This window comes from Oncorhynchus masou, chromosome 11 (genome assembly GCF_036934945.1).
Source record: "Oncorhynchus masou masou isolate Uvic2021 chromosome 11, UVic_Omas_1.1, whole genome shotgun sequence".
NCBI lineage: Eukaryota > Metazoa > Chordata > Actinopteri > Salmoniformes > Salmonidae > Oncorhynchus > Oncorhynchus masou.
The window spans coordinates 5,165,746-5,178,245 of NC_088222.1; the positions used below are offsets into that span (position 1 = coordinate 5,165,746).

A 12,500-nucleotide genomic window follows, 5' to 3' on the forward strand; every position below is an offset into this window, starting at 1 on the left:
GTATCCCCTTGTTGATCTGTGTATCCCCTTGTTGATCTGTGTATCTCCTTGTTGATCTGTGTATCCCCTTGTTGATCTATGTATCCCCTTGTCTGATCTGTGTATCCCCTTGTCTGATCTGTGTATCCCCTTGTTGATCTGTGTATCCCCTTGTCTGATCTGTGTATCCCCTTGTTGATCTGTGTATCCCCTTGTTGATCTGTGTATCCCCTTGTCTGATCTGTGTATCTCCTTGTCTGATCTGTGTATCCCCTTGTTGATCTGTGTATCTCCTTGTTGATCTGTGTATCTCCTTGCTGTCAGTGTCTCTGATTGGCCAGAGAAAGTAAAGAGCTTGAAGATATGTTATTGAAGGTTGAAAGCAGGCTGGGTTGCTCAGTTGACTACTTGCAGCAGTGCTGTCTTTAGTCTAGTTTGTTTATATTCATGTCCTTACAGTGCCTCTAGTCTGTTTTAGTAGAGAGTTGTGTTGTGTCTAACAATGTATTTTTGTTTCTCCAGGCATGGTTCCACTCGGCAGTAACGAGGGCTCTGATTCGCTGGCTGAAGAGATCATCACCCCAGAGATCCGGTATGATTTGTTGAACGCCCAGACCCCCCCCCCCCATGGCGTATTACATTCACCCATAATGCAGCTCACATCATGTTTACTTTCATCCAACAGGCTCTGTTTTGCAGGGAGGAATGTTGAAATCGGTTGAGTCATAACTATCATGTGTGTTGTTTACCTACCTCCAGTCCTCACACTGACATCTGTTATCATACTTTATCAACATTTCAAAGATTAGTGCTCTGTTTCCGTTAGATCCCCATATGTGTGTATAAACCCTTATCAAGGCTCATTGGCTTTATGTGATCACTTCAAAAGACGTTCTTTACACTAAACCAATTAGACCTCTTCTTCTCTGGCCGTTTCTCCTCTCGTCGATTCGACATACTCCGCTCGGCACAGCCAGATTCCTTCAAGGCTTTTTGTGTTTTGTTCCGTCTGCTTTGTATAAGGCTGATGAGTGGCCTGGCTGGGTAATGTACTATGGACTGAGAGTTATGCTCGTTAATTATGTAATGTTCGGTATGTCTCCAGACACTTCAGAGTTACAGTTTTGTTCTAGCTGCTTTGGAATGGCATTCCCTGGTGCTAGTGTTAGTGTAGCATAGCTCAGTCTAGTGGCTGGAATCACAGCTAGCGTTAGCGTAGCATAGCTCAGTCTAGTGGCTGGAATCACAGCTAGCGTTAGCGTAGCATAGCTCAGTCTAGTGGCTGGAATCACAGCTAGCGTCAGCGTAGCGTAGCTCAGTCTAGTGGCTGGAAACACAGCTAGCGTTAGTGTAGCGTAGCTCAGTCTAGTGGCTGGAAACACAGCACAGCTAGCCGGATGTGATGCAGCCTGGATTCGAACCGGGGACTGCAGCAATGCCCCTTGCACTGCGATGCAGTGCCTTAGACTTTTTTTAATATGTTGATTGTTTGTATCAATTGCGAAGACATTGGCAAACTTTGTTCTGAAGTGTTCGATGGAATCCCGTTGTCTGTGTATCCATGTTCATCGGAGATCTTCTGTGTATAAAGAAAAGCATAAAACGCAGGCGTTAGATTAGGTGGGTTTTCAAGTGCAACAAATCCTTTTATTATATCCCTTAATTTACCAGGTCAGTTGACTGAGAACACATTCTCATTTACTGCAAAGACCTGGGGAATAGTTACAGGGATGAATGAGACAAATGAAGAAGCTGGGGATGAGTAGGTGACCGTGAGTAGGTGACCGTGAGTAGGTGACCGTGAGTAGGTGACCGTGAGTAGGTGACCGTGAGTAGGTGACCGTGATGGTACGAGGGGACACCCCATCTGGGCAATGTCCCCAATCACTGCCCTGGGGAATTGGGATATTTTTGTAGACCAGAGAAAAGAGTGCCTCCTACTGGCCCTCCAACACCACTTCCAGCAGCATCTGGCCTCCCATCTAGGGAACGACCCTGCTTAACCTCAGAGACAGGTCAGCAGTGGGATGCAGGGTGGTATGCTGCTGACTATGAAGGTTTTAACAAAGAACTTGGGTTGCTTTTGGGAAACCGGGCCCTGGGCTGTCTGGTCCTAGTGGACAAAGCCTGAGACTAAATCATCTGTAAATCTCTGTGTTTTGTTCCAGAGAGCGTCCGATTGTAGTTTATTTTTATTAGGATCCCCATGAGCCGACGCCATGGTGACAGCTCGTCTCACATAAACAAAAACATTACAGACATTACAGACAAAATACTTTACAATTTACATACATTTAAACAACATGTAGATGTTGAAGCTGTATAATAGCTGATGTTACTGTGTTAGATAGTAACATGTTATTGTCTGTCTCTGTGTTACCGTGTTAGTAATGTTGGTAGTGTGTTGGACAGTAATGTTGGTAGTGTGTTGGACGGTAATGTGTTGGAAGGTAATGTTGGTAGTGTGTTGGACGGTAATGTGTTGGACGGTAATGTGTTGGACAGTACTGTTGGTAGTGTGTTGGACGGTAGTGTGTTGGGCAGTAATGTTGGTAGTGTGTTGGACGGTAATGTTGGTAGTGTGTTGGACGGTAATGTGTTGGACAGTAATGTTGGTAGTGTGTTGGACGGTAGTGTGTTGGACGGTAGTGTGTTGGACAGTAATGTTGGTAATGTGTTGGACAGTAATGTTGGTAGTGTGTTGGACGGTAATGTTGGTAGTGTGTTGGACAGTAATGTTGGTAATGTGTTGGACGGTAGTGTGTTGGACGGTAGTGTGTTGGACAGTAACGTTGGTAGTGTGTTGGACAGTAACGTTGGTAGTGTGTTGGACGGTAACGTTGGTAGTGTGTTGGACGGTAACGTTGGTAGTGTGTTGGACGGTAATGTTGGTAGTGTGTTGGACGGTAATGTTGGTAGTGTGTTGGACGGTAATGTTGGTAGTGTGTTGGACAGTAATGTTGGTAATGTGTTGGACGGTAGTGTGTTGGACGGTAGTGTGTTGGACAGTAACGTTGGTAGTGTGTTGGACGGTAACGTTGGTAGTGTGTTGGACGGTAACGTTGGTAGTGTGTTGGACGGTAATGTTGGTAGTGTGTTGGACGGTAATGTTGGTAGTGTGTTGGACGGTAATGTTGGTAATGTGTTGGATGGTAATGTATTAGACAGTAATGTTGGTAGTGTGTTGGACAGTAATGTTGGTAGTGTGTTGCATGGTAATGTTGGTAGTGTGTTGGACAGTAATGTTGGTAGTGTGTTGGACAGTAATGTTGGTAATCATGTTGACAGTAATGTTGGTAGTGTGTTGGACAGTAATGTTGGTGGTGTGTTGGACAGTAATGTTGGTAATCATGTTGACAGTAATGCTGGTAGTGTGTTGGACAGTAATGTTGGTAGTCTGTTGGACAGTAATGTTGGTAATCATGTTGACAGTAATGTTGGTAGTGTGTTGGACAGTAATGTTGGTGGTGTGTTGGACAGTAATGTTGGTAATCATGTTGACAGTAATGCTGGTAGTGTGTTGGACAGTAATGTTGGTAGTCTGTTGGACAGTAATGTTGGTAATCATGTTGACAGTAATGTTGGTAGTGTGTTGGACAGTAATGTTGGTAGTGTGTTGGACAGTAATGTTTGGTAGTGTGTTGGATAGTAATGTTGGTAGTGTGTTGGACAGTAATGTTGGTAGTGTGTTGGACAGTAATGTTGGTAGTGTGTTGGACGGTAATGTTGGTAGTGTGTTGGACGGTAATGTTGGTAGTGTGTTGGACGGTAATGTTGGTAGTGTGTTGGACGGTAATGTTGGTAGTGTGTTGGACGGTAATGTTGGTAGTGTGTTGGACGGTAATGTTGGTAGTGCGTTGGACGGTAATGTTGGTAGTGCGTTGGACGGTAATGTATTAGTAGTGTGTTGGACAGTAATGTTGGTAGTGTGTTGGACAGTAATGTTGGACAGTAATGTTGGTAGTGTGTTGGACAGTAATGTTGGTAGTGTGTTGTACAGTAATGTTGGTAGTGTGTTGGACAGTAATGTTGGTAGTGTGTTGGACAGTAATGTTGGTAGTGTGTTGGACAGTAATGTTGGTAGTGTGTTGGACAGTAATGTTGGTAATGTTTTGGACAGTAATGTTGGTAGTGTGTTGGACAGTAATGTTGGTAGTGTGTTGGACAGTAATGTTGGTAATGTTTTGGACAGTAATGTTGGTAGTGTGTTGGACAGTAATGTTGGTAGTGTGTTGGACAGTAATGTTGGTAGTGTGTTGGACAGTAATGTTGGTAGTGTGTTGGACAGTAATGTTGGTAGTGTGTTGGACAGTAATGTTGGTAGTGTGTTGGACAGTAATGTTGGTAGTGTGTTGGACAGTAATGTTGGTAGTGTGTTGGACGGTAATGTTGGTAGTGTGTTGGACGGTAATGTTGGTAGTGTGTTGGACGGTAATGTTGGTAGTGTGTTGGACGGTAATGTTGGTAATGTGTTGGACGGTAATGTTGGTAGTGTGTTGGACGGTAATGTTGGTAGTGTGTTGGACGGTAATGTTGGTAGTGTGTTGGACGGTAATGTTGAGAGTGTGTTGGACGGTAATGTTGATAGTGTGTTGGACGGTAATGTCATGGACAGTAATGTTGGTAGTGTGTTGGACGGTAATGTCGGTAGTGTGTTGGACGGTAATGTGTTGGACAGTAATGTTGGTAGTGTGTTGGACGGTAATGTGTTGGACAGTAATGTTGGTAGTGTGTTGGACGGTAATGTGTTGGACAGTAATGTTGGTTGTGTGTTGGACAGTAATGTTGGTAGTGTGTTGCATGGTAATGTTGGTAGTTTGTTGGACAGTAATGTTGGTAATGTGTTGGACAGTAATGTGTTAGACAGTAATGTTGGTAGTGTGTTAGACAGTAATGTTGGTAGTGTGTTGGACGGTAATGTTGGTAATGTGTTGGATGGTAATGTGTTAGACAGTAATGTTGGTAGTGTGTCGGACGGTAATGTTGGTAATTTGTTGGACGGTAATGTTGGTAGTGTGTTGCATGGTAATGTTGGTAGTTTGTTGGACAGTAATGTTGGTAATGTGTTGGACGGTAATGTTGGTAGTGTGTTGGACAGTAATGTTGGTAGTGTGTTGGACGGTAATGTTGGTAATGTGTTGGATGGTAATGTGTTAGACAGTAATGTCGGTAGTGTGTCGGACGGTAATGTTGGTAATGTGTTGGACGGTAATGTTGGTAGTGTGTTGGACAGTAATGTTGGTAGTGTGTTGGACGGTAATGTTGGTAGTGTGTTGGACGGTAATGTTGGCAGTGTGTTGGACGGTAATGTTGGTAGTGTGTTGGACGGTAATGTTGGTAGTGTGTTGGACAGTAATGTTGGTAGTGTGTTGGACGGTAATGTTGGTAGGTTGTTGGACAGTAATGTTGGTAGTGTGTTGGACGGTAATGTTGGTAGTGTGTTGGACGGTAATGTTGGTAGTGTGTTGGACAGTAATGTTGGTAATGTGTTGGACGGTAGTGTGTTGGACGGTAGTGTGTTGGACAGTAACGTTGGTAGTGTGTTGGACGGTAATGTTGGTAGTGTGTTGGACGTTAATGTTGGTAGTGTGTTGGACGGTAATGTTGGTAATGTGTTGGATGGTAATGTATTAGACAGTAATGTTGGTAGTGTGTTGGACGGTAATGTTGGTAGTGTGTTGGACGGTAATGTTGGTAATGTGTTGGATGGTAATGTATTAGACAGTAATGTTGGTAGTGTGTTGGACAGTAATGTTGGTAGTGTGTTGCATGGTAATGTTGGTAGTTTGTTGGACAGTAATGTTGGTAATGTGTTGGACAGTAATGTTGGTAGTGTGTTGGACGGTAATGTGTTGGACAGTAATGTTGGTAGTGTGTTGGACGGTAATGTGTTGGACAGTAATGTTGGTAGTGTGTTGGACGGTAATGTGTTGGACAGTAATGTTGGTAGTGTGTTGGACAGTAATGTTGGTAGTGTGTTGCATGGTAATGTTGGTAGTTTGTTGGACAGTAATGTTGGTAATGTGTTGGACAGTAATGTGTTAGACAGTAATGTTGGTAGTGTGTTAGACAGTAATGTTGGTAGTGTGTTGGACGGTAATGTTGGTAATGTGTTGGATGGTAATGTGTTAGACAGTAATGTTGGTAGTGTGTCGGACGGTAATGTTGGTAATTTGTTGGACGGTAATGTTGGTAGTGTGTTGCATGGTAATGTTGGTAGTTTGTTGGACAGTAATGTTGGTAATGTGTTGGACGGTAATGTGTTAGACAGTAATGTTGGTAGTGTGTTGGACAGTAATGTTGGTAGTGTGTTGGACGGTAATGTTGGTAATGTGTTGGATGGTAATGTGTTAGACAGTAATGTCGGTAGTGTGTCGGACGGTAATGTTGGTAATGTGTTGGACGGTAATGTTGGTAGTGTGTTGGACAGTAATGTTGGTAGTGTGTTGGACGGTAATGTTGGTAGTGTGTTGGACGGTAATGTTGGCAGTGTGTTGGACGGTAATGTTGGTAGTGTGTTGGACGGTAATGTTGGTAGTGTGTTGGACAGTAATGTTGGTAGTGTGTTGGACGGTAATGTTGGTAGGTTGTTGGACAGTAATGTTGGTAGTGTGTTGGACGGTAATGTTGGTAGTGTGTTGGACGGTAATGTTGGTAGTGTGTTGGACAGTAATGTTGGTAATGTGTTGGACGGTAGTGTGTTGGACGGTAGTGTGTTGGACAGTAACGTTGGTAGTGTGTTGGACGGTAATGTTGGTAGTGTGTTGGACGTTAATGTTGGTAGTGTGTTGGACGGTAATGTTGGTAATGTGTTGGATGGTAATGTAATGGACAGTAATGTTGGTAGTGTGTTGGACAGTAATGTTGGTAGTGTGTTGCATGGTAATGTTGGTAGTGTGTTGGACAGTAATGTTGGTAGTGTGTTGGACAGTAATGTTGGTAATCATGTTGACAGTAATGTTGGTAGTGTGTTGGACGGTAATGTTGGTGGTGTGTTGGACAGTAATGTTGGTAATCATGTTGACAGTAATGCTGGTAGTGTGTTGGACAGTAATGTTGGTAGTCTGTTGGACAGTAATGTTGGTAATCATGTTGACAGTAATGTTGGTAGTGTGTTGGACAGTAATGTTGGTAGTGTGTTGGACAGTAATGTTTGGTAGTGTGTTGGATAGTAATGTTGGTAGTGTGTTGGACAGTAATGTTGGTAGTGTGTTGGACAGTAATGTTGGTAGTGTGTTGGACAGTAATGTTGGTAGTGTGTTGGACGGTAATGTTGGTAGTGTGTTGGACGGTAATGTTGGTAGTGTGTTGGACGGTAATGTTGGTAGTGTTGGACGGTAATGTTGGTAGTGTGTTGGACAGTAATGTTGGTAGTGTGTTGGACGGTAATGTTGGTAGTGCGTTGGACGGTAATGTTGGTAGTGCGTTGGACGGTAATGTATTAGTAGTGTGTTGGACAGTAATGTTGGTAGTGTGTTGGACAGTAATGTTGGACAGTAATGTTGGTAGTGTGTTGGACAGTAATGTTGGTAGTGTGTTGGACAGTAATGTTGGTAGTGTGTTGGACAGTAATGTTGGTAGTGTGTTGGACAGTAATGTTGGTAGTGTGTTGGACAGTAATGTTGGTAATGTTTTGGACAGTAATGTTGGTAGTGTGTTGGATGGTAATGTTGGTAGTGTGTTGGACAGTAATGTTGGTAGTGTGTTGGACGGTAATGTTGGTAGTGTGTTGGACGGTAATGTTGGTAGTGTGTTGGACGGTAATGTGTTGGACGGTAATGTTGAGAGTGTGTTGGACGGTAATGTTGAGAGTGTGTTGGACGGTAATGTTGAGAGTGTGTTGGACGGTAATGTTGATAGTGTGTTGGACGGTAATGTATTAGACAGTAATGTTGGTAGTGTGTTGGACAGTAATGTTGGTAGTGTTGGACGGTAATGTTGGTAGTGTGTTGGACGGTAATGTCTTGGACAGTAATGTTGGTAGTGTGTTGGACGGTAATGTTGGTAGTGTGTTGGACGGTAATGTGTTGGACAGTAATGTTGGTAGTGTGTTGGACGGTAATGTGTTGGACAGTAATGTTGGTAGTGTGTTGGACGGTAATGTGTTGGACAGTAATGTTGGTAGTGTGTTGGACAGTAATGTTGGTAGTGTGTTGCATGGTAATGTTGGTAGTTTGTTGGACAGTAATGTTGGTAATGTGTTGGACAGTAATGTGTTAGACATTAATGTTGGTAGTGTGTTAGACAGTAATGTTGGTAGTGTGTTGGACGGTAATGTTGGTAGTGTGTTGGACAGTAATGTTGGTAGTGTGTTGGACGGTAATGTTGGTAGGTTGTTGGACAGTAATGTTGGTAGTGTGTTGGACGGTAATGTTGGTAGTGTGTTGGACAGTAATGTTGGTAATGTGTTGGACGGTAGTGTGTTGGACGGTAGTGTGTTGGACAGTAACGTTGGTAGTGTGTTGGACGGTAATGTTGGTAGTGTGTTGGACGTTAATGTTGGTAGTGTGTTGGACAGTAATGTTGGTAATGTGTTGGATGGTAATGTATTAGACAGTAATGTTGGTAGTGTGTTGGACGGTAATGTTGGTAGTGTGTTGGACGGTAATGTTGGTAATGTGTTGGATGGTAATGTATTAGACAGTAATGTTGGTAGTGTGTTGGACAGTAATGTTGGTAGTGTGTTGCATGGTAATGTTGGTAGTGTGTTGGACAGTAATGTTGGTAGTGTGTTGGACAGTAATGTTGGTAATCATGTTGACAGTAATGTTGGTAGTGTGTTGGACAGTAATGTTGGTGGTGTGTTGGACAGTAATGTTGGTAATCATGTTGACAGTAATGCTGGTAGTGTGTTGGACAGTAATGTTGGTAGTCTGTTGGACAGTAATGCTGGTAGTGTGTTGGACAGTAATGTTGGTAGTCTGTTGGACAGTAATGTTGGTAATCATGTTGACAGTAATGTTGGTAGTGTGTTGGACAGTAATGTTTGGTAGTGTGTTGGATAGTAATGTTGGTAGTGTGTTGGACAGTAATGTTGGTAGTGTGTTGGACAGTAATGTTGGTAGTGTGTTGGACAGTAATGTTGGTAGTGTGTTGGACGGTAATGTTGGTAGTGTGTTGGACGGTAATGTTGGTAGTGTGTTGGACGGTAATGTTGGTAGTGTGTTGGACGGTAATGTTGGTAGTGTGTTGGACGGTAATGTTGGTAGTGCGTTGGACGGTAATGTTGGTAGTGCGTTGGACGGTAATGTTGGTAGTGCGTTGGACGGTAATGTATTAGTAGTGCGTTGGACGGTAATGTATTAGTAGTGCGTTGGACAGTAATGTTGGTAGTGTGTTGGACAGTAATGTTGGACAGTAATGTTGGTAGTGTGTTGGACAGTAATGTTGGTAGTGTGTTGGACAGTAATGTTGGTAGTGTGTTGGACAGTAATGTTGGTAGTGTGTTGGACAGTAATGTTGGTAGTGTGTTGGACAGTAATGTTGGTAATGTTTTGGACAGTAATGTTGGTAGTGTGTTGGATGGTAATGTTGGTAGTGTGTTGGACAGTAATGTTGGTAGTGTGTTGGACGGTAATGTTGGTAGTGTGTTGGACGGTAATGTTGGTAGTGTGTTGGACGGTAATGTGTTGGACGGTAATGTTGAGAGTGTGTTGGACGGTAATGTCGAGAGTGTGTTGGACGGTAATGTCGAGTGTGTTGGACGGTAATGTTGATAGTGTGTTGGACGGTAATGTATTAGACAGTAATGTTGGTAGTGTGTTGGACAGTAATGTTGGTAGTGTTGGACGGTAATGTTGGTAGTGTGTTGGACGGTAATGTCTTGGACAGTAATGTTGGTAGTGTGTTGGACGGTAATGTTGGTAGTGTGTTGGACGGTAATGTGTTGGACAGTAATGTTGGTAGTGTGTTGGACGGTAATGTGTTGGACAGTAATGTTGGTAGTGTGTTGGACGGTAATGTGTTGGACAGTAATGTTGGTAGTGTGTTGGACAGTAATGTTGGTAGTGTGTTGCATGGTAATGTTGGTAGTTTGTTGGACAGTAATGTTGGTAATGTGTTGGACAGTAATGTGTTAGACAGTAATGTTGGTAGTGTGTTAGACAGTAATGTTGGTAGTGTGTTGGACGGTAATGTTGGTAATGTGTTGGATGGTAATGTGTTAGACAGTAATGTCGGTAGTGTGTCGGACGGTAATGTTGGTAATGTGTCGGACGGTAATGTTGGTAGTGTGTTGGACAGTAATGTTGGTAGTGTGTTGGACGGTAATGTTGGTAGTGTGTTGGACGGTAATGTTGGCAGTGTGTTGGACGGTAATGTTGGTAGTGTGTTGGACGGTAATGTTGGTAGTGTGTTGGACAGTAATGTTGGTAGTGTGTTGGACGGTAATGTTGGTAGGTTGTTGGACAGTAATGTTGGTAGTGTGTTGGACGGTAATGTTATAATGTGTTGGATGGTAATGTATTAGACAGTAATGTTGGTAGTGTGTTGGACAGTAATGTTGGTAATGTGTTGCATGGTAATGTTGGTAGTGTGTTGCATGGTAATGTTGGTAGTGTGTTGGACAGTAATGTTGGTAGTGTGTTGCATGGTAATGTTGGTAGTGTGTTGCATGGTAATGTTGGTAGTGTGTTGGACAGTAATGTAGGTAATGTGTTGGACAGTAATGTTGGTAATGTGTTGGACAGTAATGTGTTAGACGGTAATGTTGATAATGTGTGACATGGTAATGTGGCTAATGTGGTGGTCCTGTGTTCCAGAGAGAAGCTGATCAGACTGCAGCATGAGAACAACATGTTGAAGCTGGCCCAGGAGGGTTCTGATAATGAGAAGATCGCTCTGCTGCAGAGTTTACTGGAGGACGCTAACAGTAGGAAGAACGAACTGGAGACAGAAAACAGGTGCACACTATACACTATGCACTACACACTATACCCTACACACTATACACTATACACTACACACTATACACTATGCACTACACACTATACACACTATACATACTACACTACACTACACACTATACACACTATACACTATGCACTACACACTATACACTACACACTACACACTATACATACTACACTACACACTATACACACTACACACTATACACTACACACTATACACTATACACACTACACACTATACATACTACACACTACACACTATACACACTATACACTATACACACTATACACTATACACACTATACACACTACACTATACACACTACACATTACACACAATACACTATACACACTACACACTATACATACTACACACTATACACTACACACTATACACTATACACTACACACTATACACACTATACACTATACACACTACACACTATACATACTACACACTATACACTCTATACACTATACACACTATACACACTATACACTGCACACTACACACTATACACACTACACACTATACACTACACTACACACACTATACACTACACACTATACACACTATACACTACACACTATACACTACACTACACACACTATACACCTATACACCTATACACACTATACATACTACACTACACACTATACACTACACACTATACATACTACACTACACACTATACACTACTCACTACACACTACACACTATACATACTACACTACACACTATACACTACACACTATACATACTACACGACACACTACACACTATATACATACTACACTACACACTACACACTATACATACTACACTACACACTATACATACTACACTACACACTATACACTACACACTATACATACTACACTACACACTATACACTACACACTATACATACTACACTACACACTACACACACTACACTATACACGACACACTATACACTATACACTACACACTATACATACTACACTACACACTATACATACTACACTATACACTACACACTATACATACTGCACTACACACTATACACTACACACTATACATACTACACTACACACTACACACTATACATACTACACTACACACTATACATACTATACACTATACACACTATATAACTATACACACTATACACACTACACATACTACACTATACACACTATACACATACTACACTATACACACTATACATACTACACTATACACACTATACATACTACACTACACACTACACACACTACACTATACAATACACACTACCCACTATACATACTACACTACACACTATACACTACACACTATACATACTACACTACACACACTACACTATACACTACACACTACACACTATACATACTACACTACACACTATACACTACACACTATACATACTATACACTATACACACTATATAACTATACACACTATACACACTACACACACTATACACACTATACATACAACACTACACACACTACACACACTATACACTATACACTATACACTATACACTACACACTACACTATATACACTATATACACTATACACACTATACACACTATACACTATACACACTATATAACTATACACA

General features: G+C 42.0%; 1 protein-coding gene across 5 annotated transcripts in view; it reads left to right on the top strand.

The window, feature by feature from the left end:
- The window catches only part of LOC135548051 (protein Hook homolog 3-like), a 97,378-nt gene that overhangs the window by 39,711 nt on the left and 45,167 nt on the right, over positions 1 to 12,500 (top strand). For all 5 annotated transcript variants that reach the window (XM_064977258.1, XM_064977260.1, XM_064977256.1 and 2 more), the window contains 2 exons: positions 502 to 571; positions 10,740 to 10,880. In XM_064977258.1, the coding sequence (XP_064833330.1) occupies positions 502 to 571; positions 10,740 to 10,880 (211 nt within the window). The remainder of the gene's footprint in view (positions 1 to 501; positions 572 to 10,739; positions 10,881 to 12,500) is intronic.